General features: G+C 51.5%; 1 protein-coding gene across 4 annotated transcripts in view; it reads left to right on the forward strand.

Annotated features, from left to right (window-relative positions):
* The first annotated feature begins 3 nt into the window (after positions 1-3).
* The window catches only part of XPA (XPA, DNA damage recognition and repair factor), a 48980-nt gene continuing 21667 nt past the window's right edge, over positions 4-27316 (forward strand). For 2 of the 4 annotated variants that reach the window (XM_078862389.1, XM_078862390.1), the window contains exon 1: positions 11848-12038. Coding sequence is in view for 1 of the 4 variants with exons in the window: in XM_078862388.1 (XP_078718514.1) it covers positions 19-21; positions 555-680 (129 nt within the window). In the remaining 3 variants the exon portion in view is untranslated. Of the gene's footprint in view, positions 22-554; positions 681-11847; positions 12039-22455; positions 22471-27316 lie in introns of those variants that run through there. The other 2 variants (XM_078862388.1, XM_078862391.1) reach the window with 2 other exon arrangements.

A 27316-nucleotide genomic window follows, 5' to 3' on the forward strand; every position in this document is an offset into this window, starting at 1 on the left:
CGCAGAAATAAATAAATAATGGTAGCGTCCCTTTAACTATTTATTTAGTTACACTACATACTACTCTACATTACACTACACACCACTCTACATTACACTACACACTACTCTACATCACACTACATTACACTACACACCACTCTACATTACACTACATTACACTACACACTACTCTACATTACACTACACACCACTCTACATTACACTATACACTACTCTACATTACACTACTCTACATGACACTACACACCACTCTACATTACACTACACACTACTCTACATCACACTACATTACACTACACACCACTCTACATTACACTACACACTACTCTACATTACACTACACACCACTCTACATTACACTACACACCACTCTACATTACACTACACACTACATTACACTACACACCACTCTACATTACACTACACAACACTCTATATCACACTTAGACTCCACTCTATATCACACTTAGACTCCACTCTGTACACCAGTGACTCGTGTTCTACACTAAATCGAGTTCTACATTTTGTGTCCATCGGACCAACGTCTCCAGACCAACAACGACCGTCTGGGGAGGCCACGCGGTGACCACCACCACCACCACCACGTGGTCTCGTCAGCCGTGCGGGCCTCCTCCACCGCGACTCTTCGTCCCGGCCGGAGCACCGCCAAGCCGCAGGTGCCGAGAGAGAAGCACAACCTCAATTCCCCGCCCTGACCTCGACATTGGCCACGCGTGAGCGAACATTGGACGCACACACACACACATGGTGGCCCCGAAAGTCGGACAATGCAGGGTTATTATATTTGTTTTTACCAGATCACGTAGGGTTATTTAATGTAGTTTAGCACGTGTTCAAACTGACTTCCACACATGAATGCACGCGTGAATTCTCTTTTGTGCGGAATTCAGGACATGAAAACAATATCACAGCTGCCTTCTTTAGCAAACGGAAAAATTATTTTTACTCGTTTCTTTTTAGTAAAAAAATCCACTTTTAAATGTCACCTGAAAAGGAAGAATAGATATTGATAATAGATAAAAGAAGAGTATGAAAATGTTTAATGCCAGTGTTAAAATAAATTAAAGAATCCTGTGAATGAGGGGTAGTGTTAACTTTGCCCTCCCCAAGAGGGAAACTTGAGGGGAGGGGGGAATTCATTTTGTGGCGATGTTGAACATGTGAAAGCATGTGGCAATATAACATGAGAAACGTGGTTACATAGCAGCGGTCTGGAAACGATTTTGAGATATGGGAGCAGAGAGACGCAAGTGGCCGTGGCTGCTTGTCGAGGCGTCGGCAAGAGGGCCCGGAGTGGGATATGCTGCGTTCTCAGGTGTGGAGGTGGAAGAAGCTGATTCTGCTTCCCACGATCCGACGTAGATGCTCCGCAGAACCCAGGACAGGAGGTGTTCCGTGCAGATGAAACTCTGCGTTGTCCCACCGTGCACGCTCAAAGTCGCTTTTTCAAAGGAGATTGAATTCCACTTGGCCCCCTCACCGTGTCTCCACCGTATTTAGCCTCTGGGTTAGACGATGGCAGCGTTCTTGGAGCCCACCACCCCGTCAGGAGGTAAACCACGGCGATCGTCATCGAAAGGACATCGAATACACACACACACACGTGGAGTGTGAAACACGCACACACACGTGGGGTGTGAAACACGTGGAGTGTGAAACACACACACACGTGCAGTGTGAAACACGTGGAGTGTGAAATACACACACACACGTTGAGTGTGAAACACGTGGAGTGTGAAACACACACACACGTGGAGTGTGAAACACGTGGAGTGTGAAACACGTGCAGTGTGAAACACACACACACGTGCAGTGTGAAACACGTGGAGTGTGAAACACACACACTCACGTGGAGTCTCAGAATCGGCCAGCCGACCGGAGACGTGGGGCCCACGTCCAGCCCGCACAGCCCCTACACCGCCGCTGGGCGACACGGGGGTCCTCGTGGCAAGCGGGCAGCACCGCAGCAGCAGCCGCAGCAGCAGCCGCAGCCGCAGCCGCAGCAGCAGCCGCAGCAGCAGCCGCAGCAGCAGCCGCAGCAGCAGCCGCAGCAGCAGCCGCAGCAGCAGCCGCAGCAGCAGCCGCAGCAGCAGCCGCAGCAGCAGCCGCAGCAGCAGCCGCAGCAGCAGCCGCAGCAGCAGCCGCAGCAGCAGCCGCAGCAGCAGCCGCAGCAGCAGCCGCAGCAGCAGCCGCAGCAGCAGCCGCAGCAGCAGCCGCAGCAGCAGCCGCAGCAGCAGCCGCAGCAGCAGCCGCAGCAGCAGCCGCAGCAGCAGCCGCAGCAGCAGCCGCAGCAGCAGCCGCAGCAGCAGCCGCAGCAGCAGCCGCAGCAGCAGCCGCAGCAGCAGCCGCAGCAGCAGCCGCAGCAGCAGCCGCAGCAGCAGCCGCAGCAGCAGCCGCAGCAGCAGCCCCTCCAAGGCAATCCGCTATTCAAGAGTCGCTTCGATTACCACACGTGGCAAGCTGATCTCGGCCCATCACCAGTGGCATCTTGATATGTCGTGCCGCCTGCGTGATGGGCACTGCTCTCTGGCGCAGCGGGAATCAGATCCACATTCACAGTCTCCAACGCCTCCATCGGCATCATGCTCGGTGCCAGGGGAAGTGCCGCCCGTGCCGGGTGGGGCCTGCGGGTGGCCGCGAGGCTGCCCGTGCCGGGCGACGTTGCCACGAGGAGGCCCACAGGACACGGCCGCTCCACCACCAGCCCAGCCTGCGGCTGCCACGAACCACACGGCCTCCGGCGTTTCCTTCCCATTTCTTGTTTTCTTGAAATTATCAAGATAACGTTCACCCCTGATTGTTTACATTTCAGTACCCGTTTTTTTCCTACTGTAAGTTTTGTATTATCTTTCACTCGTCAAGTTTGAGTTTTATTGATTTGTGGGCGCACGGGGAAGGACTCTCAACATCGGGCCACGGCTGTGGACTTCCACCGACATCCAACTGGGCCAGCATCCTCCAGACACCGTGGTTCTGAATATTCTCCTGAAGTATTACGGCTGAGCATGGCCATTGCTGGGGGACTTTTCAAGAGTAAAATTGCAGAGCCTTCATCTGACCTCCCCCCCCCCCCCCTTTCCTTGAGTCTCGCACAACATCTACGAGGGCCGTCTCCGCTACACGTCGCCTGCAGGGGAGATCCTTCTCACCAGGGGAGATCCTACTCAACAGGGGAGATCCTTCTCATCAGGGAGATCCTTCTCATCAGAGAGATCCTTCTCATCAGGGGAGATCCTTCTCATCAGAGAGATCCTTCTCATCAGGAGAGATCCTTCTCATCAGGGGAGATCCTTCTCATCAGGGAGATCCTTCTCACCAGGGGAGATCCTTCTCATCAGGGGAGATCCTTCTCACCAGGGGAGATCCTTCTCATCAAGGGAGATCCTTCTCATCAGGGGAGATCCTTCTCACCAGGGGAGATCCTTCTCATCAGGGAGATCCTTCTCATCAGGGGAGATCCTTCTCATCAGGGAGATCCTTCTCATCAGGGGAGATCCTTCTCATCAGGGAGATCCTTTTCACCAGGGGAGATCCTTCTCATCAAGGGAGATCCTTCTCATCAGGGGAGATCCTTCTCATCAGGGGAGATCCTTCTCATCAGGGGAGATCCTTCTCATCAGGGAGATCCTTCTCATCAGGGGAGATCCTTCTCATCAGGGGAGATCCTTCTCATCAGGAGAGATCCTTCTCATCAGGGGAGATCCTTCTCATCAGGGAGATCCTTCTCACCAGGGGAGATCCTTCTCATCAGGGGAGATCCTTCTCACCAGGGGAGATCCTTCTCATCAAGGGAGATCCTTCTCATCAGGGGAGATCCTTCTCACCAGGGGAGATCCTTCTCATCAAGGGAGATCCTTCTCATCAGGGAGATCCTTCTCATCAGGGGAGATCCTTCTCATCAGGGAGATCCTTCTCATCAGGGAGATCCTTCTCATCAGGGGAGGTCCTTCTCATCAGGGAGATCCTTCTCACCAGTGGAGATCCTTCTCATCAGAGAGATCCTTCTCACCAGGGGAGATCCTTCTCATCAGGGAGATCCTTCTCACCAGGGGAGATCCTTCTCATCAGAGGAGATCCTTCTCACCAGGGGAGATCCTTCTCATCAGGGAGATCCTTCTCACCAGGGGAGATCCTTCTCATCAGGGAGATCCTTCTCACCAGCGGAGATCCTTCTCATCAGAGGAGATCCTTCTCACCAGGGGAGATCCTTCTCATCAGGGAGATCCTTCTCACCAGGAGAGATCCTTCTCATCAGGAGAGATCCTTCTCATCAGGAGAGATCCTTCTCAGCAGGAGAGATCCTTCTCATCAGGGGAGATCCTTCTCATCAGGGAGATCCTTCTCACCAGGGGAGATCCTTCTCATCAGGGAGATCTTTCTCACCAGGGGAGATCCTTCTCATCAGAGGAGATCCTTCTCACCAGGGGAGATCCTTCTCAGCAGGGGAGATCCTTCTCACCAGGGGAGATCCTTCTCATCAGGGAGATCCTTCTCACCAGGAGAGATCCTTCTCAGCAGGAGAGATCCTTCTCACCAGGGGAGATCCTTCTCACCAGGGGAGATCCTTCTCATCAGAGGAGATCCTTCTCACCAGGGGAGATCCTTCTCATCAGGGAGATCCTTCTCACCAGGGGAGATCCTTCTCATCAGGGAGATCCTTCTCATCAGGAGAGATCCTTCTCATCAGGGGAGATCCTTCTCATCAGAGGAGATCCTTCTCATCAGGGGAGATCCTTCTCATCAGGGGAGATCCTTCTCACCAGGGGAGATCCTTCTCACCAGGGGAGATCCTTCTCATCAGGGAGATCCTTCTCACCAGGGGAGATCCTTCTCATCAGGGAGATCCTTCTCATCAGGGGAGATCCTTCTCACCAGGGGAGATCCTTCTCATCAGGGGAGATCCTTCTCATCAGGGAGATCCTTCTCATCAGGGGAGATCCTTCTCAGTAGGGGAGATCCTTCTCATCAAGGGAGATCCTTCTCATCAGGGAGATCCTTCTCAGCAGGGGAGATCCTACTCATCAGGGAGATCCTTCTCATCAGAGAGATCCTTCTCATCAGGGGAGATCCTACTCACCAGGGGAGATCCTTCTCAGCAGGGGAGATCCTTCTCATCAGGGGAGATCCTTCTCATCAGGGGAGATCCTTCTCATCAGGGGAGATCCTTCTCACCAGGGGAGATCCTACTCATCAGGGGAGATCCTTCTCATCAGGGGAGATCCTTTTCACCAGGGGAGATCCTTCTCATCAGGGGAGATCCTTCTCATCAGGGGAGATCCTTCTCATCAGGGAGATCCTTCTCATCAGGGGAGATCCTTCTCATCAGAGAGATCCTTCTCATCAGGAGAGATCCTTCTCATCAGGGGAGATCCTTCTCATCAGGGGAGATCCTTCTCACCAGGAGAGATCCTTCTCACCAGGAGAGATCCTTCTCACCAGGGGAGATCCTACTCATCAGGGAGATCCTTCTCAGCAGGGAGATCCTTCTCACCAGGGGAGATCCTTCTCATCAGGGAGATCCTTCTCATCAGGGGAGATCCTTCTCATCAGGGGAGATCCTTCTCATCAGGGGAGATCCTTCTCATCAGGAGAGATCCTTCTCACCAGGGGAGATCCTACTCATCAGGGGAGATCCTACTCATCAGGGGAGATCCTTCTCAGCAGGGGAGATCCTACTCAGCAGGGAGATCCTTCTCACCAGGGGAGATCCTACTCATCAGGGGAGATCCTTCTCTCCAGGGGAGATCCTTCTCAGCAGGGAGATCCTTCTCACCAGGGGAGATCCTTCTCACCAGGGGAGATCCTTCTCACCAGGAGAGATCCTTCTCACCAGGGGAGATCCTACTCATCAGGGGAGATACTTCTCACCAGGGGAGATCCTTCTCACCAGGGGAGATCCTACTCATCAGGGGAGATCCTTCTCACCAGGGGAGATCCTTCTCACCAGGGGAGATCCTACTCATCAGGGGAGGTCCTTCTCATCAAGGGAGATCCTTCTCACCAGGGGAGATCCTTCTCAGCAGGGGAGATCCTTCTCAGCAGGGATCGCTGGCCCCGTGAGCCGCACGCGCTGCAACTCGGCGGTGCCACCCTGGGACCCGGAGGCCAACGTGGTCGGTGTTGAGTTCCGTATCTCCCTCTCGCCCTTCCTCCCCCATGGTGTCCCAGCCCTGAACCCACGCCACCACTTCTCTCGGTGGGAGGTTGTTTTTTTCCTCGTGTTTCACTTTTTTTTGCTGATTTGCGACTGTACCGTCGTTAAATTATTGTGATTTGGGAAACAATGTTACGTGTGTGGACCAATCAGTTTCAAGGACAATGCATATATTATCAGTGTTTTTTTTGCATTCTTACTACAAGCATTGTGGTTAATGCAGACACGATTCCTTGTAAAAGGTTTCAGTTTGGTGTTTTTACATCTTAACACCTGTTTTGTTGCCAGAAAAAAGTGGAAAACCCTATTGTCATTTTACGTGTGATAATACATTTGATTTACAATCAATGATTGAGTTATGATTGGTAAATCTAGCCACACATTGGTCGCATGCCCTCGATGCCAGCTGATCGGGGACACACAGCTTCACTTTCCAAGCCAGAGTGTGCGCAGATACCAAACATTCACTGTCACGTGTCACACGTTACACACATCTCATCATCTCCCCACAATCGTGAACTCATCCGAGACGGGGCCCCGGCCCTCACCAGGAATAATCTGGACGGTCTGATCCACATCCCCGTGCCCCGCGTGGCTTCGTCTCCGTTTCCCGGTGTGAAATAAAAAAAAACAGCATTCATTGCCAAGGCCCAAAGACCAACCCCAATCACCGCCGTTTGTTCGTTTTGTTCACAAAGTTCACAAGGTTCAGATCCCGTACTCCAAAATACAGACAACACCTATCAAAGATTGTTGGAAAATGTATTAAAATAGTTGTGTTCAATCTTTTGATCTGGGTGGGTGTGTTTTTAAATCCGTGAGCTAATTTAACGTGCCATTCTCGTTAGAACCTTGCCGTTGTAGTGATGGTGTTGTTAAAACAGTTCATATTTTACTACCCTCATGAATAACTGCCGTACAATTGAAAAAAAAACTACAGTTTTAACGGCACCAATGGTGTCCCTGACATAGATAAATGACTGATAAAATGGTCAAAGGTTGTTCACATGACAGAGGTGGCGTAACATGCAAAATGTTGCGCCACCTCGAACAGACACGCACGTGCCTCTTCTGTCGACGTCGTCTCCTCTCGAGCGGGGGTTGTTTCAAATCTGTACGTCGTCAGTAAGCCGTGTGGATGCGCACAATGATAGGCGCAAAACGTATGGGGTGTGTGGGTTGAATGAGAGATTGTACGGCTGGTGTTTGTTCACCCCTGGACGTATACGCAGGCGTGGTGCCTGCATGCCAGCGTTTCCTCGCTTTGGGGGCGAGGTTAGCGGATCACTCACGTCTGTAGAACTTACACACCTGGATGGCAGTGTGGATTCTCTTTGCAAACCATCTTCTTGCACAGAAACCCTCCTTAAAACGCCATAGGCCAAACATCCCAGTGCAAGATCTTCCCGAGTTTCGAGACTCGGTTAAACTTGTATGAATAAATAAATCACATCCTGAATAAATACAGCGGGGAGTTTGAGCGTTAATGTAGTCATTGTCGTGTGGTAGCTGAATAAACTCACAAGGGCCACTCACAGTTGGATGTGCCGCTTGTAAATGTAGGCAATTAAGGGTGTAGTATTTGTTCTGTTCTTGTTTACACATGCCGGACGTGATTCACTTATTGGGATTTTATTCAACGATTACTTTTCTAAGATCTGTAATGCGTGTGACGACGCACATCACCAATGCTGCCGACGGTTGCGCGATAATTCGTGGAGCGAACTGCGGAAACGATGACGGCATAACGACCATCTAGCAGCCAATCGCTCTGGATATGTCTTGCAAGCCACTAATCTAATCGGTAGCACGTTTAATAATATAGTAGCACGTTTAATGTTGCACATTTTCACCTTGCCACACGAAAGAAGACGAAGGAAATTTCACAGCGAATACCATTTTATTTTTTACTTAAATTTGTTTCTTAAATAACTTGTCAGAGAATGAACTATTATTAAAAACATTACAAGAGCAAAGTTAATCACGATACGACAATGTTGTGACAAGCGGATGACAAAATCGTCGTGGATCTTGTGTAGTGTTGCATCGTACAAACCATCGCAATATCGCAACCACCCGAGCCTCCTGTTGAATCTGGTTATGGTCCCACGTCACAATGGTGCATGGATGTGCCTCACGTGGACCAATGGTAGCGTCTGTCGCAAAGCATCGCAGTTGGATTGAGAAGGCCATCCTAGTTAACGCTGCAGGTGCATTAAACGTCAACATTATCACACTCAAGCGTGGGTGATAGAGGTTCATTGGGTTAGATCGCGTAAATATGAATGTGACACAGCCAATCAGTAAACAGAACGTGCCAATTCCTTACTAGTACAGCACGCCGGTGTGTTGGAGAGTAAACCCACAACATTTACAATTCGAGTTCGACGTTTCGCCATTAATCATAACGAGCATCAGGCAACAGCCAGATTTGTGGAGAAGTTTGAGTTACTTCCGCAATGTACAGTATTTTAATAATTTGAATTGCTTGGTCAGTTTCAACGCTTGTGCTGTTCGATTTGATTTTGGCATTCAGTGCCCTGTTGATTTGTGTATCATTATAATCGTTCAATTGCAGCGCTTCTTTAACATGTGTAGAGGTGTAATTGTGTATGGGAGCGGATGGCAAACAAACACAAGGGGCGTGGTTAGGGCCGTACACATAGGAGGTGGCCACACCGACGTCCGCACCTGCATCCCCCACGGGCCCCTCCCGGGGGGGCCGCGGACTATAAGAGGGGGTGAGCCGGAGGGCTCGAGGTCGAGGTATCAGCTTTAACCAGCGAAGACGGAAGACCAGCTAGAATAGGCCCCGGAGCTCCCCTGGCTCGCTGTCCTTATCAGGGCCGACCAGGGCAAGCCGGTGGCGTGGCCCCGAGAGCCCAGACTGACGAGCAGGTCTGGGAACTCAGGGGGTCGGATCCCAGCTTGACCAGGGCTGGGACAGGTAGCCTCCCCTAGCTCCCTAGTGGAGGACTTGGGCTTAGGTTAGCGGGGCTTAGATGTTGTGTCTCCCTGTTAGCCGAGTAAGGGGACGTTACCCCTTAGGTCCTGTGTATACTCGCTAACTGTATACAAGTTGTGTTAATAAATAAGTGTGCCTCCGATCCCGTCGTCAAGCCTCCTGAGTAATTACTACACATGTTTAATTTCACTTCTCAAACTATCACAATCTGACATTTTCTTATCTTAGCCCAATGTATGAGAGCGTCTTGATGAGAGAGAATGTCTGTGCAGGTGATGGTGTGACTGCATTCAGATAGGCGTCAGTGTGCGTTTTCTTTCGTAAACGCTGCGTGTGTTATTTTACCATTTCGGCCGCGCCCGAGCAGAATATCCAAAAAAGGGAGAATTCTGTCAACTTCCACTTCCATGGTGAACTGGACGGACGAGTTTTGCGAGTTGAGATGCTTTATAAATTCGTTAAGTGTATCTTTGCCGTGTGGTCAGACCATCAAGAGTTGATGTTACAGACCCCGTGAAGTCATTCAAAAAGAGTGGGCCATTGTGTCCTGGCGTGCGTCACGATCCCAATTTGACAAATGCCGGTACCTACTCTAATCAGCCAGGAATGTCTGTCCTTAACACTCGTGACGTCACTCCACATCGACCAGCCCCCCTCATTAATAAGCATGAGCAGGTGACGTCACTCCACATGGAGCACCCTCCCCCCTCATTAATAATTATGAGCAGATGACGTCACTCCACATCGAACAGCCCCCCTCATCATGATCAGGTGACGTCCTCCAAATGGACACCCCTCCCGCCATTAATAATAATTAGCGGCTGACGTCACTCTACATGGGGGGGGGGCGAGGCGCCTCCTCCCCCCTCCTCGGCGTCAACTCACAACCCTCACTACAAAGGCAGAACCCTGACGTCACGCGATCTCCATAACGCTGTTGAGACATCGAAGTAAAAAGGACGTCGTTATGAACAAGGGATTATAACCTTTACATTAAATAGGTCTGTCACCGCGCTCTTACAAATTACACACGCATTGATGCAATGAATATATCACGTCGCGCTCTGCTTTCGCTTGCAAGTTTCAGATTTATCGCAATACACCCGTCCTTGGAGGTGCAACAGTTGTAGAGGTTTGCCCTGCACGTCGCTTACTCGTCCAACACCTGGCAGGACCCTCCTGACAAAGTCTCGAGACTCAGTGAGGCTTCTCTGGGTAAACACGTGTAAAAACAGTGACACAATACAATCATTAACGTCTCTGCGGAGAATATAGCAGCACTATTTATCATTTTGTATGATAGAGTCTTGCTTCGAGCGTGGACCCATATCTCAGAGCGAGGGCCCTTGCCTATCAACATCTGACAGGTCACTGGCATTAGTCCAAGCGAGGCTGACTTCAGCTGATGAGTGGCCGCATGTTGAAACCGGTCGGGAGTTGTTTTGAAACTAACGCTCCCAAAACAATCATGGCGCTTTCAGAAGGCCGCGTTGCCGATGTGATGTGTATAAACGTGTAAAACGACGCTACATGTTTTTATTTATTTAACGTGGATGGACAGGTAGGGGAAGGAGGTGCAATATCACACCTCCGATTAGCACGGTTGGCTATGCAGGGTACGAAAGAAGTTCAACATACAGTAGTACATAATGCAATATTCATTCTCACGACAGTGTCATCTGTTATGATGCTATTGCTGCTCCAACCCGCCACCCGCCACCTTCCACTCCACCGACCCCAACTAGAGGAGCCCCTCCCCGCACGCCCGGCGGAAGGGGGTGGGGCCTAGATATAAATGGGCGTGGCCTGAAGGGAAAGGCGCGGGAGCTCGAGCGAGGCTCACGTGGCCTGTCGAGTGACGTGTTGCAGGTGAAGAGCGCGCGGTCAAACACGTGCAGCAGCAGCAGCAGTAGCATGCAGCAGGCAGCAGCAGGCAGCAGCAGCAATAGCATGCAGCAGGCAGCAGCAGCAGCAGGCAGCAGCAGACAGCAGCATCAGGCAGCGGCAGGCAGCGGCAGCAGCCGGCGGGAGCAGCAGGCGGCAGCAGGCACCAGCAGCAGGCGACAGCAGCATCAGGCAGCAGCAGGCAGCATCAGGCAGCAGCAGCAGGCAGCAGCAGGCAGCAGCAGGCAGCATCAGGCAGCAGCAGGCAGCAGCAGTAGCAGCAGTAGGCAGCAGCAGCAGGCAGCAGCAGGCAGCATCAGGTAGCAGCAGTAGCAGCAGCAGGCAGCATCACGCAGCAGCAGCAGCAGCAGGCAGCATCACGCAGCAGCAGCAGCATCAGGCAGCAGCAGCAGGCAACAGCAGCAGGCAGCAGCAGGAGCAGCAGCAGCAGGAGCAGCAGGAGCAGCAGGCAGCAGCAGGAGCAGCAGCAGCAGGCAGCAGCAGCAGTCAGCAGCAGGCAGCAGCAGCAGGCAACAGCAGCAGGTAGCAGCAGGCAGCATCAGGCAGCAGCAGGTAGCAGCAGGCAGCATCAGGCAGCAGTAGGCAGCAAGTAGCAGCATTGTTTCAGTGCCGCAGGTGCGGCCGCAGACCAACTCGTATCTCCGCCTGCCCGCTCCCTTCTCGTGCAACCACCCCACGTGGTGACACTGTGGACGTGTCGTGCTCGTCGTACCCTACGACGGGGCTGACAGAGAGTTGGTAGAGTCCAGGCTCCACACACGCCCCACCACCCCCTACTCGGCTCCACCCCCCTCGACGCTGCTCGAATGGTCTCGTCCGCCGGGAAGGCGGCCGCTGTGACTCGCTCCGCGTGTGCCCGGGACCTCCTCCCCAGCCTCTCGGCGTCTCTCGCGCGGCGTCCCGCCACCTTCGCCGTGAACCCCTCGGCGGGGAGAGCGAGAGGGAGACACACAGAGAGACACAGAGAGAGACACACAGAGAGAGAGCAAGGTACGCGCTGGGAGGGGGGGGTGACGCCTTGCGATACCGCGGTCGCCCCAGAGTTTCCAGTATCGATTCCTGATTCCTCGATTCGATTCAAATCGATCTCCCTCGCCCGCTGCGATGCGAGTTTAATACACACGTCCATCGCCACGTTAAACACACGGCGGCGAGGGTTTAGCGAAGTTGCAGGCACAAGTGGTGTGATTCGGAACGTGTCGATTCGGAATCGCGTGTAATGTGCGCGTTGGAATCGAGTTTCTAAACCGCGTCAGTAATCGATACAACTCCTGTGTTTGTGTGCACAATGTAACGACTGTCGCGATATTAGTTTATTATTATATATTCTTAGATATTAGTTTCCCATGAACTTTTGCACAGCTTAATTTCGCATTTTTATTTAATTTGCTTTGTGCTTTGCCGTACTCCCACTACCAATACAGTACAGTATATATTCCGTGCCTTAAAGTTACTCAACTGAAGTTAGGTCATCAAATCACTCGCCAAACTGCAGCTCACAACAACTCACCCACTCACTCACTCACCACACCCACTCACTCACCACACTGCAGCTCACAACTAAACACTCACTCACCACACTGCAGGTCACAACAACACACTCACCCACTCACTCACCACACTGCAGCTCACAACAACACACTCACCACACTGCAGGTCACACCAACACACTCACCACACTGCAGGTCACACCAACACACTCACCACACTGCAGGTCACAACAACACACTCACCACACTGCAGGTCACAACAACACTCACCCACTCACTACACTGCAGGTCACAACAACACACTCACCACACTGCAGGTCACAACAACACACTCACCCACTCACCACACTGCAGGTCACACCAACACACTCACCACACTGCAGGTCACAACAACACACTCACCCACTCACCACACTGCAGGTCACAACACTCACCCACTCACCACACTGCAGGTCACAACAACACTCACCCACTCACCACACTGCAGGTCACAACAACACTCACCCACTCACTACACTGCAGGTCACAACAACACACTCACCACACTGCAGGTCACAACAACACACTCACCACACTGCAGGTCACACCAACACACTCACCACACTGCAGGTCACACCAACACACTCACCACACTGCAGGTCACAACAACACACTCACCACACTGCAGGTCACAACAACACACTCACCCACTCACCACACTGCAGGTCACAACACTCACCCACTCACCACACTGCAGGTCACAACAACACACTCACCCACTCACCACACTGCAGGTCACATCAACACACTCACCACACTGCAGGTCACAACAACACACTCACGCACTCACCACACTGCAGGTCACAACAACACACTCACCACACTGCAGGTCACAACAACACACTCACCCACTCACCACACTGCAGGTCACAACAACACACTCACCCACTCATCACACTGCAGGTCACAACAACACACTCACCACACTGCAGGTCACAACAACACACTCACCCACTCACCACACTGCAGGTCACAACACTCACCCACTCACCACACTGCAGGTCACAACAACACACTCACCCACTCACCACACTGCAGGTCACATCAACACACTCACCACACTGCAGGTCACAACAACACACTCACCCACTCACCACACTGCAGGTCACAACAACACACTCACCACACTGCAGGTCACAACAACACACTCACCCACTCACCACACTGCAGGTCACAACAACACTCACCCACTCACTACACTGCAGGTCACAACAACACACTCACCACACTGCAGGTCACAACAACACACTCACCACACTGCAGGTCACAACAACACACTCACCCACTCACTACACTGCAGGTCACAACAACACACTCACCCACTCACCACACTGCAGGTCACAACAACACACTCACCCACTCATCACACTGCAGGTCACAACAACACACTCACCACACTGCAGGTCACAACAACACACTCACCCACTCACCACACTGCAGGTCACAACAACACACTCACCCACTCACTACACTGCAGGTCACAACAACACACTCACCCACTCACCACACTGCAGGTCACAACAACACACTCACCCACTCACCACACTGCAGGTCACAACAACACTCACCCACTCACTACACTGCAGGTCACAACAACACACTCACCCACTCACCACACTGCAGGTCACAACAACAACACTCACCCACCGCCGTTCTCTCCCAGCTCCTTGATAACCTTGCTCCGTTCAAGATACGATCTTCACAACTCTCATCTTTTACTACTGTATTTTGACAAGGGTGCTGTTTGTTGCTTGCCGATTGACCTTCTGGGCCTGAGCTCAGCAGCTGTGTAAAACACACACACGAGCCGGACAGAATTGTTCAAATGATTGCAACTTCACGATCTGTAACGTTGACAATGCTGCCAGTGGCACGCGACTTCAATAATGACGACATGGGTCAATCAGGAGGGTGTTGAGAACGACGATAACGCTCCAGACGAAGGCGGTGTGTGCCACAGCAATCGCCAAATACCGGCACGATACAGTGTGGACCGATACAATTATCGGTGGATCTTATATTGTCAAATGTATATATATCGTGGAGCAGAGCGCGTTTAGCGGCACTGTAAACTCCAACAGATTGTTGTGTTTGACCAGGTACGACCCACTGGTCTGTGTAGCCCCTTGTTTTAGAAGCGACCTGGCTTTCACAAATGATTGCTCAACGAAGTGGCTTATCATCGTGTAGAAATGTATAGCAGCCAAATGCTTTTAAACACACGAGTCTAAATGTGGAGGGGGGAAAACCAAGGAACCGGAGAAAAATCCACGCGACCACGGGGAGAGAGAGAGACACGCAAACTCCAAATATACAGCAGCAGCAGCAGGCGTCGGGGTTGGGATCGAACCCACGACCTCCCATATACCAGGCAAGGGAGTTAACATCTCGCCAGCGCACTGCTTGTGTATGTATCCTGAATGGCACGTACATGCGAGTGCATGACACAAGCTGCGTACAAGGCTGTAACACAAACCCTCGCACACAGTTCCACGAGGTGCGTATTGCCAGCAATGTCACGGGGCAGCAACACGGGCAAGTGCAAAGCAAATGGAACTCTGGAGCTGAAGAAGTGCACAATGTGCTGCTGCTGCTGCTGCCCGGTGCTTCACACTGCTGCTCACTGCTGCTGCCAAATGCCCAGCTCTGCCCAGCGCTTCCGGGATTATTAGAGTGGTAATTCACGTTCCCCGCTCCTATAATCTTCAATTTCTTTGGCAGATCGAATTTGTACAGCCAAAAACTCACAATATCCACGCTTTAAGCTCTTGCGCCCCTGCTGTGACGATGCGGGACCTGCCGCTTGTTGTCTGAAGACTCCGCAGTCACTGCCCTATGCAGCTGAAACACGCCGTGTTACCTAGCAAAGCACTTGCTTTATTGCCATATTCTGGTTTTAATTAGGATAGCACCAAAGTGTCTGTGAACCTGAACAATTAACTCATGCCAGTCCCCACCCTTGACGATCAGTGCTGATTGTCGGAGTAACCCACCTGTGGGATTAGTGCTGGGCGCTCTCCTTCGACACAAACTCTCTGGTGAAGCCCTCTCATCGTGGCCAGCAGACATCGACATTGGAATCTCGCTGCTGCTGCTTCTGCTTGTGCTGCTGCAGCTGCTGCTGCTGCTTCTGCTGGTGCTGGTGCTGCTGGTGCAGCTGCTGCTGGTGCAGCTGCTGCTGGTGCTGCTGCTGGTGCTGCTGGTGCAGCTGCTGCTGCTGCTGGTGCTGCTGCTGCTGCTGGTGCTGCTGCTGCTGCTGGTGCTGCTGCTGCTGCTGGTGCTGCTGCTGCTGGTGCTGCTGCTGCTGGTGCTGCTGCTGCTGCTGGGGGCATTATTCTGCTGCTGGCATTGTGCACTCGAATAGTAATGGAGTACTCACTCATGCTTTGACTTTTTGGTACATTTTAACGGGGTTTGTTTGTTTGTTTGTTTTGAAGGCAAAAATAAAGAGCGTTTATTTAGTTTGGTTCAAGAAAGTCGTCATCTGTGCACATAGAAGTGTTCAGAGGCAACACATTTAGGACCATGTCAGCTGTGTTAAGTTGTTAAAACACCAAACAGAAACCTTTTGCAAGGAATCAGTCTGCATTAACCACATATACTGGTGGTGAACATGCAATAAAAACATGCTCTGGTAGTATATGATGATGCATTGTCTTTGAAACTGATTGGTCCACACCAGAGACGGCTTTCTTTAGAGCCTCGTCTCACACAGTGTTAGACAAGAGGACGCCACAAGACGAACAGCACAAAGACTGCATTATCAGAGTAATGAGAGCTCGGGGTGAGCATCTACATCATGAGACCTCCTTTGCCGTAACCAAAATATAAGAATAGGTTTTGCCAGAAAGGGTAAAACCTATTCTTATATTTTTATACTGGCAATGGGGGTTTCATGATTAAATGTGGGACCTTTTGCCACTCCATAAAAATACCGTTGCAATCAATCCAGGTTGAGACTTTTGTTATTGAATGTGGCATAAGACAAAATGGAAAGAACCTTTATGAAATAAGACGAAGATCCCCGACGTAGCCTTCAACAGACTGTTGGGGCAAGTGCTGTCAGCGAGTTGCACCTGTGGAAGGTAGCAGGGCACACGAGGGGGTGGGTGGCCAGCACCACGCCCGGCCACCTTTGGCCCCCCAGTGCTGATTGATGCTTTGCACACCGCAAGAAGGTTGAGTCGACGTAGGGGAGGCCAGGGACTTGGGTTGCCGAATTCTAAGCGCAGTGTATTAGCCACTCTGCCACCACTCCGCATCAAATAGGAGTCCATTGCATGACATTGCTAATGCAGCTGAGCACCCCGCTCCCGATAAGAGTGGCACGGGGCTTCATGTTCTCCTTATCTCTGCCATCACTTCTCACCAACGCGAGGCGGCCTGTCATCCTGACCCCAGCCCCCACCACGAGTCGTGGTTTGTAGATTGTGGCACTGGGCGATGCGCGCAGGGATCGTGGTCCGTCCTAAGATATCACTCTGGACAACTCGTGGTGGAATTGTGATCCTTCCGTGGCGATTCACGCGTTCAAATCTACACGCATGAGTGGAGCATCTGTGCATATGTGTGCGTGTATACGTGGGTGTGTATAGGTGCTCGCTAACGGCACTTGCCCAACAGGTAGCTAAAGGCTATACAGTATGTAGGATCTTTGTACGTATATTTGTATATAAATATATTTAATCGAGTGGGGAGCGGTAGTGCAGTGGTTAGTGCACTGTGCCACAAACCTGGCGACACGTTCCAGTCCTGCTCATGACCAATAACAGTGGCAATTATATATACCGATCATGGGACTTCCCTAGGTCTACTCAGCCTTAAATGAGTACCTGGTGCGGTGTGTTTACATCAACACCGGGGTGATGATGTCAGCTGGATGTGGTGTTGGCCACCAAACCCCTTCATATGTGCTCACTAACAGCACTTTCCCAACAGTGTGTAAAGGCTATACATGGGGTCTTTGTCTTTATAGTGTACATGAATAAGGGAGTGTGTGTGTGTATAGATGTGAGTCAGTATCCAGTTATATGATAGTCCCAGCAGACTTGGTATTAGACCTGGTGGTCCTGTTGATAATTCCTGTGGTCCAGGTGAAGTCCTGGTGGTTTCGACGGTCTGAGTCGTATTTGACCCAGTGGCCTCGTGGTATTAGCCCAGAGGTCCCGGTGGCGGTCCTGGTGGTTCCAGTGCTCCACTTGTTAGTTTTAAGTGACATTGGTATGCCCTGCATTCGTTCTGTTCTGGTTGTCCAACGAGTGGCCTCGGGATGGCCACGGGGCCTTGTTTGGAGCTCCTGTTGGGCTTAGAAGCCGGCTGCCCTGTGTATGTGCGAGGTCATACACCCATTTGTTCCACGTATTGTATAGCATAAGCCTCGACTAGGCCATCCGGGTCCATGGTGCCTGGAGTCAGGCCACTTATTCTGCACACGAGGCATCGGCAATACTGGCAGTTGCGTTTGTCTCGACCAGACACGCCTTTGAAATGTTCGCTTTGCAGAATCATCGGCCATGTTTCCTAAGTAATCCCATGAGGCCAGCCATTCCCCACGGGCCCTCCCAAGACTCCACGATTCGGATCCCGTTTTGAATAATGCTCGATTACGAGAATTGTGATCATAGACTAGTAATTGTGATGACCACCCAACTCAATATAGGTTCATAACGCCTTGTGGATTATATTGATTGATGCTGAGGCGTCGTGTGTGCTTGACAAACATCCTCGTTGCACAGCTTTCAAAAATTAACAGACGTTCATTCAAATCGAAGACATCCCCCTCTAATGTTTATTGGATGGTAAAGTGCTGCTGTGTTGTTCGACCTCACCCACACCTTGGAACAGCAACTGTCGGCAAATTCCCTATACGGTTGAGTGTAGCTGTAGCTTCCCAATATACACGTCTGTCAGGAATTCTAATGGAAGAGATGTGCAGATGGTTAGAGATGAGCCTGATAAGGCATGGAGCGCACCACAGTACAGGACAGTTTTATAGCGTTTCTATCCTGTGAGAAAAAATACATCAGGAAGCTCTGATCCCATAATAGATAACCTTTATTTATTTTGGTCTGGGATATCTTACATCAGAGATGGTCAGTGGTGATAGGATAGCAAAACGGATCTATGAATGTTTCGGATGATGGACACCATTTGTACTTCACTGTTCTCTCTCTGTAGCAGTGGCTGACCAATGTTGACTGTGCCTGGGAATTGAACTTAGGTGGCAATATTCATAGCGCAATTGTACACGCTGGCCAGATGTTGAGAGAGGTGGGGGTACCCACACTTTACTCCACCACGTGGTGTTCAGCAATGCATCTCTTGCAGCAACATCAGCTGTACAGAATCGAGCACTTCATATCGTGACATGTCAAGATGGCTTTTGATCATTGTCATTTCATTGGCAGCTGCAGAACTTTGCTTTTGGGAAACAACAGAAGCCTTTACAAGGCGTACTTTTTGCGATAAATTGGTCATTTAGTCTCCTCTTTTCTACACAATCATTGGACCATTTATGGGTGTCTGAGACCTGACAAGTATTTAGTTCTGACAGGCAATTGACATTTATGGATGTGGCAAATCAAATAACCGGAATGGTGAAAAATCAATATCACCGGTAATAGCCATTCAGAGGCTGAGCTGCTCTGCTGCAAATAGAAGCAGCTTGATTTCTGTGATGAATTATAGCAATAAATTATAGCAATCTGGCGCAGGGATTGCCACTGTGATTGTCCCAACACATCTGCCGCAGAGATGCAGAGGTGTGAGTTGGGACCAGGCAGTTAGGCTGCGATGCACGAAGCAGCTTCCACTCAACTTACAAAGCCGAGGGTGCTCCACTGGGCATTCCCGATGCTTTCACTGAACCTGTTTGGAAGGTTCGTGCTCGCCAACTGTGACCGTATCGCTACGGTCGACTTGGTAAACAGAGAAAGTGCGTCTTTGCCCACGTGTAGCCGTGCCTGCGTGTCGCGCAATGGCAGCAGGCAGCGTGCAACGTGAAGGTGGATTTGCATTAACCGTGGGGGATCGATGCGCACGCCTTCACATCGGCGTTCCTTTGTGCGCGGGGAACGCTGCGCCGGTGGTTTGAGCGTCACGGCCGAGTTGGCGTGACGTCGTCCCCTTGTGAAATGTTGCGCTTCGCTCAACTGCGGCTCACGTGGTCACCCCCGGGGAGGTGATTGAGAGGATACCGACACCTGTGCTGTGGTCACGGGGTGTACCCACAACACGGCGATGTGCTGCTTGTAGCTTTCTACGTTCTTAAAGACATTTACGCGTACAAGGCATCGTTGTGTATTAGCATCTTTAAAATGACTAATGTCACGGCGGACTGATGAATTGTCATAGCTTATTTTTTAATTATTTTATTTGGTGGTCATGTGATAGGTTGCTCGTGGGTGTGGGGGGAAATTGATCAAAGACAAGTTCAGCCTTTCCTGCCTCTGAGTACGTGAATAAAGGCACGAGCTATCGCATATCCAACATTTGACGACATTCCAAAAAACTTGTGGTCTCCTCGAGAACAGGGGGCCTGAGACCATCAACGCCGATGAGCACGGTTGGCTACGCACGGTGCGGAAGAAGTCAACGTACGTACGTGCAAGCCACTCGGTGTGATTGCGATTGCTGAAGCTCGCTTTCAAATGCAGGATCCCGCTTGTTTCTGGCTCTGAGCTCTGATGCAAGCCGGGACATTCGTTTCGATCCCCGCAGTGCTGTTGTAAGCGGCATTGTGGATCCGCTCATCCGTACCGAACACCGCGCGCTCGATAAATGCCACGCAGAGCTGCGAATAGCTCAGGTGCAGCCTGTGCATGTTCAATTTTCTGTGCCGCTGTAGCCTCCTATCCGCTGTGCTGTACGGCTTTAACATCAAAACAGAGTCCTTTTTGTGAATTAAAGACGTTAAAGTCTTCCTATTTGGCAACTCTCTGTGTGGAGTGTGGATGTTCTCCGCCTGTTCTCCGCCTGTTCTGCACCGGTTCCCTGCGGGCTCTCCGATTTCCTCCCGGAGCTAAATACGCACGATGACTTTCGCGTTGGCCCAACATCCCAAATGAGTAGGACGCTCTGACAAAAGAGTCTCTTTTTGGACTTGGTATGGCTTTCCTGGATAAACAAGCGGAATAAATAATAGTAAAATGAATAACCAATTATTATCCTCCCCTGCGTCGATAAAATGAGTACCGCTTTGGCCGCAATGGTTCTACGGGAGGGGGGGGCCCTGGGTCCTGTCACAGCATCACGGAGGAGACGACAGCTTGGGTTGTTAGCAGGAACGCACTTTGACTTGAGAAGCACTGAAGGTTGAACATACAAACATTTACGAGGCTCCCGGAGCACTCTGTTTTTTTAAAACCTTACTGATTGTTTTCTTTTGCCATTGCAGAGTTGCTCGAGTGTGCTTTATCCAGCCCTGATGTGAGCAGGAATCACGCATGCTCTCAAGCACAGAGGTGGACTGAGCCCTGTGATGAAGGCAGCAGTAGGCGGGCACGGTTGTGAACCCGGAGGCTTTAGTATAGTCCACGTGTTACTCTTATTGGGGTTACTTAGCGCTATCACCTACAGACGTGCTCTTCCGTGCAATGGTTTAATCCCCGAATGCTTGATGTCATTTTAAATATACCGTGAGAGTGACTTCAGAAGAAAGTCATAAAAGTAGAAAGCAGCTGCTTGTTCAAACAGACGTTGGGCAACACTCCTCGTAAACCATTGGCAACCCTGAGCCAGCAGTGGGGATTCCACGTTGCTACGGTGGACGTCAGTCGTGCTATAGGACAAACCACTATTGACCGTCCACAAAGTGTGACTCATGTTATTGATCGTGGAAGGATAAAAGACTTCCAACCGAGACGTGCACTCTTTAACTCTCACGTCGCCGCCTCCTGCGCTGGTCCTCCCGCAGCGCCACTGGCCAGAGAACCCTGACACCCCTGGCCACCTGTGGCCACCCGTGGCCACCCGTGGCCACGCAGTGGATGAGAGCCGCTTTTCCGTGATGCCGTGAAGAGATGTAACATTCCTCCATCACTTTATTGTTCCTTCGTTTTTGAGGTGTTACAACAGATCGTGCAGTTGATTGCAAAATAATTTAATGAAGCTGTAAATAATAGTTTGACGATTCCTTTGTAAGCGATGATGCCAGACGTGGCAAGGTCCGTGCGTTACCCTCGTTTGTTTGCTGCCAGAGTCCGTCAGCTGTGACAGCATCCAGCATCTTTGGGGGACAAGCGCCAGGAAGTCGGAATAAAATCCAGGAAGTCCAATAATAACAAGTGGCCAGTTAAACGCTTGTAAACGTGCCACTTTCATTTGTTTGCCTATGTAGGGTGGTGGAGGGTCGTCGTATACAAACCTGGCCAGCTCATTACGTGGTCTAACCCAAAAAAAAATCGGTCGTAAATCATCATGATGATGTTCGCTGAACAGAACCTGCGTGTTTATTTAAACGGCATTTGCTCATGCGATATTTGAATGGACAGCGCACGGCGTTCCGGCTGGTGGCTGGCACAGCGCTCCCCGGATCGTCATCTGAGTCGGTGAACCCATGGCACCGGGGTCTGTCTCGTGATCTCCTCCGGCCAGCGAGCCTTCCAACACTTCACGTGGCCTCGAAGTGCACCCGGCCTGGCACAGGCGTTGGCGCCGTGCTCCCGCCACGGTCGCCGAGTGGCGAATGGCGGCCGCTGTCTTCCTGTGTATTTCCGAGTTGTGCCGTGGCGCCTTCGGTTCCCGTTTGGGTGACGGGCGCACGTCGAAAGTGCTGGGTGCCGTATTTGAAGGGACGGTGATTCGCACTCTGATTTGGTTTCCAGTGACTCTGCGTGCTGCTCAGACAATCGTCTCCAATTACAAGGCAGCCACTCCACCCTGCTTATGGCCTGGTGAGACGCCATCCATAGGGTACGTTTTGTGGTGCGAACTTGAATGTACGTGGAGGAAAAAAAATCACATTCGTTCATTCGCGTAGTCAACATGGTTGTAGTAAAATTAATTTATGATATGACTTTCATTCACGGAATACTTCACTCGCTGACGTTCGTGCAAGTTTTAGCGCTTTTGTCAATCCACTGATGGATGTAGGCTGCCCATGGCGTACGCATCGGGGGAGTTATTTAGCCAAGCTCCATCGTGCTGGTCAGTGCAGGCTGGCAATGGTGGAGAGCATGGACGTGGGGTGGGGGGCATAGAAGTACAGTACGACAGTGGGTTTTAAGCGGCTGCCCTGACAATCCACAAAGCAGGCCTCTGTCACATGGCCTCCAAGCTAAATAAAGGCGTGTGGCTGCGCTGAAGCACAAACATCCTGAGAGTCACTGACAACTCGAATTGCCTCTCTGCTCCAAGCACAAATGCAGAGGTCTTCACCTCCGCTGGTGGCTCTGAGCCAGTCGCGAAAATCCCACGATCCCGTACGACAGCGCAATATTATTTGGACTCAATATGAAGACTGTAATGCACTGATACGAAATCACACGTACAGTATCGATGCGTGCGATAGAATAACGTGGTAAAAAAACATTACGTGACGTATTGTAACTGTACGCAATTTGAAAATGCCTCTCGTAATAATGACGATGTAATCAGCTGCGAAGGCCGTGTCCATCATGGGTGTAGTTTCACCATGCTTCTCCACGACATTCATTGGTGGAGGGAAGGGAACATCGTCCCGGAGCGGTGCGGATGTCCCTTGCCGCTCACGTTAAGCCGTGGCTCGAACTCGGGCCGCTGGCTAACCACCACTGCGCTCCACTTGGCAACACCTGTGCTGTACCAAAATGTCCAATATCGCCCCAAGTAAACGTGTTTTCAATTTTTGTCTTGGGGAGAATCACGGAACCGACTGTTCCCATCGCCAGCAGACATGCATTCCTGAGGCGTGCCGTTCGGACAGAGCTATTTCCCCTTGTTGGGGGCGGATTGTGTAGAAGATTGCGCACACGATTGTGTACACGTGTCCGTGGGACAGCGAGCGCTCCAGACCTCTGATATGAATGATCAACAAATTTGGGGGGGGGGGCGATTGTTTTGGAGCAACTGCCACGTGCCAGGGCCCCGCGGGGCGCAGGTGACACCCCGGATCCGAGTCTCGAGAAGCGAGAACGCGTCAATGACCCCCCCCCCCCCCCCTCGCCAGCGAGTCCCCCTGGGACAGGCCACGTTCACCCCCCGCCGAGACCGCACGGGACGCGGGCCATGCTACTGAGACCATCGGCACGGGGGCGGGGGGGATATTGAGTCCACACGGCGAATAGTGAGTGGGTCGACCCGGGATTGTCATAAACGTCACGAACCGGAGCCAGGACATTCCACTTTTCTCTGCTGGCCAGATGACTCCCACATGCAAAAACATTTGTTGTGGAATTGGCCAAACGTTTTGAGCAGGGACCTTGTTGACGAGAGGCTTCTGAGGCTTCCCTTGATAAGTAACTGCTTTGCGAATGCGATCTTCAGGGTTTGCCTATTGCTAGTCTTGTTCATCAATCTGCTCGCACACCACGACACACTGCGGTTTGTGTTACGCAAGCAGCGGGCCCTTGATTACGCTCGCCCCAAATCGATGTTGCCCGAAAGGACCACCACCTACATGGCGACTTGAAACTGGAACCATATGTGGCCCGACGCGTCTCCCAGCTTCGGGGAGGCTGTGTCAGATATCCCCGAGGCAACACACGCACCAATAACCTGCACTTAATTTACTCGGGGATCAAATTTTAATTTGTACGCAGCGGTTTCACGCCAGAGGATTGTGGTCCCTCGGGGACCGGTAGAATGAACAGCATGGGTTGCACAAAAGTGCATTCCATAAATGAGAGCGTTGACGTTTGAGCGACGGCTATTTGTTTGGCGGTGCGTGAACATCGGTGCTCCACGCAGTGGCTGCGTGTCATTCACAAGGAGCGCAAGGCTAACGCCGTGCATTGAACAGCACTCCTTTTGCAAACGCAAATAACCCCGAGCGTGTTGCAGCTTTCCGTGCCAGCACGTAACGTGCGGCCCGCTCCGCTGCTGCTGCGCCCGTTAGCGAATGGAATGAGAAACGTCCACGCGACGTCGCGCGGCTTTTGAGGCAAATGTCGCCTCTTTGAGCTGCTCCCGCTCGCCAGCCACGGCTCAGAAACGTCGGCGACTGCGCCGCTCGTGCTGGGAGTGCGAGAGGCCGGCTGCCTGCAGCGTGTCGGAGACCCCTCGCGGGCTGCGTGCCCATGGGCATCGCCGTGGCGGCGGCGGCACGCGGGCATCCGTGTTGTCGCTGGAAGGTGGAAAAAAGTGGCTTGTGGACCAGGCGGAGCTGGCGTGGTGCCCTGTCCAACATAATACAGCAGGACAAAGACAACAGTTTTGCCTTCCTATTATCTGTCGTGTAATCCTTGTTAGGAGTTGTTGTTCGTGAAAGAGTCAACAGTCAAAGTGGTTTCCCGTGGCTACAGTGAGCGGTGCGGTGGTGCTCATCTCCTGTTTGCAGCGCTGCAGAGGCAGTCGTTGGAATTTCCCATTCCTATGGCAGGGACGACCACTCTTGACGGACTCGTGGTTCCTGATTTCTTCGACTCCGAGGAATGACGACGACGATGGGCCGAGTCAAACTGCCCAACCAGGATATTGAACTCGCAACCTTCCGCTTGCGAACCGCTCGCTCAACCGCTAAGCCACCTGGCGGCCTCGGTAACCACTGACCCCCTCCTCAGTCACGTGCCGTGTCCACCACTGGCCCCTCAGTCACGTGCCGTGTCCACCACTGGCTCCGAAGCGGAGAGGGCGACGAGCCCGTGCCCTTGTGGCGTCGTCCATGTGGAGCTGTCCGTGCTGCCGTGACGCCGCCGCCGTGTTGCACGTCGGCTGTTGCGCCACGCTGCCGTTGTAATGATTCACCAGCCGCCAGTCAATGAATTACCAGGATTCAGGGTCACGCTTTGACTCGAGAAGGGATCATCGGTGTTTGTCGTGCCGTTGCGCAGGCAGAACCTCGTGGCCGCTCAGCGGTCCCGTCATACACAAATCACATTCGCAACATATACGAATCGGACGTAATCGAGTTTTACAGCCGGTGACGCATTGCGCGGACCGCTCAAAGTTGAAACTATTTGAATAATAATCGACTCACGATGCCTCGCTCCGTGCCGCGTGAACTATCTTGCGCACGTGATGGCCAAACCAATCTAATCTTCTCCTGTCCGTGGAACATCAAGATAATAGAAATACTATCTGTCACGACTCCTTTTACAGGCGGTATTACGTCGCGACATTCAACGTGAATTGCGTCTTTTTTTTTTCTGCACGCAGCTGGCTTAGACCAGAGGCCGCACGTTGAGGCCTACTGCGGTGAGGATCGCTTTACACGACGGCGCAATCGCCCAGCACCCTAGAAAGCATGAACACGGCGCACCATCTGTGCGCTGTGCCCCAGTGAGGAGGCCACACAGAGCTGACGTAATTTGTGCGGTCTCCACACTTATGCAATCGTGGCCGAGTGTTCTGGTGACCATGAAAGATAAGCTCTCGTCATGACCCCTCGTGTCCCTCGTCTGCTGCGTGTAAACACACCGATTTTACTGCTCTCTCTCTCTCTGAAGAAGATCGATATTCGGTAAACCAGGAGATTTGATGACGGTAATTGTGGTTATTTCGTGTTGAGAATGATGAGAAATGTGGCCTTCAACGACCTAAGATGCAGCCCCAAGTTTCCCTTGTGGCGTGTATGGCAGATTGCACGGTCTTGCATCAAGTTCAAGTTGAACCAGGCGATAACTCAAGAGACCAGGATAAAGGAGTCTCATTTGCAAGAGTGACTTGGGTCACCGACATAACGAAAAGACGAATTGTGAACCAGCTGGACTGAACTCATCTCTGAGTCGCAAAAGAGATCAACAGACGTGTCTCCTTCATACAGCTGCCTCTCCACATAAGAGACTCAGCCAGTGCTCTCTGAGTAGAAGTGCTTGGGCAGTGTCATATCAACGCGGAGGCCCATTCCCATGGCCACAAGGAGCCAGGATCAACTGGCCCAGTTCCGGCCAAGAAACAGCATCGACGCCGGGAGGTGGTCCCATGGCCAGCGACCCTCCGGGGCCTCCCCTCTCGTACATCTCCCCATCAGCTCTCCTCCGCACCCTCTCACACATGGGGGTGGAGGTGTTGTATATGTTGGTTATCAAAATTTGTTATGTTGTATGCGTGCGTGGGTGAAATTATTATGTTGTATATGTGGGTTATGAATATTCAGTGAAAATAATAATAATCAAATTAAATTTGGCCAAATGTGTAATTATCCGGAAATATGTTAATTTATGTAATTATGCACATTTAATTATGCCAATTCGAGAGGTAATCGTAGTAATTATGCGAGTGGGTGTAATTATGATAATGCAAGTCGTTATGATAACCAGACCCCGCCTCGGTGACGAGGGTGGGTTATCGATCGGAATAAGGCAATTAATCGTATGCAGTTATGCAGGTGTGGTGTAAGTATGCAAGATTAACTTAGATTAACTCGGCATCGTTGTCTAGGTTCGTCTCATTCTCGCTTTAACATTCCCAGAGTGGGTATTCGTGGTTATTTTTAGGTCCCCGGTTCACCCCGTTATCGCTTTACCATTTACTGAGTATGTATTAGTGTGTTTATTAAGGTCACCAAGTTCAGATCTCAACGCAGAAGCAGATCTTATGCATAGATTTCAGGAAAGAATCACACAACCACTTCTGTATTAATCAATTTATTACTAATTCAAC

The sequence above is a fragment of the Lampetra fluviatilis genome, chromosome 13 (genome assembly GCF_964198595.1).
Source record: "Lampetra fluviatilis chromosome 13, kcLamFluv1.1, whole genome shotgun sequence".
Classification (NCBI taxonomy): Eukaryota; Metazoa; Chordata; class Hyperoartia; order Petromyzontiformes; family Petromyzontidae; genus Lampetra; species Lampetra fluviatilis.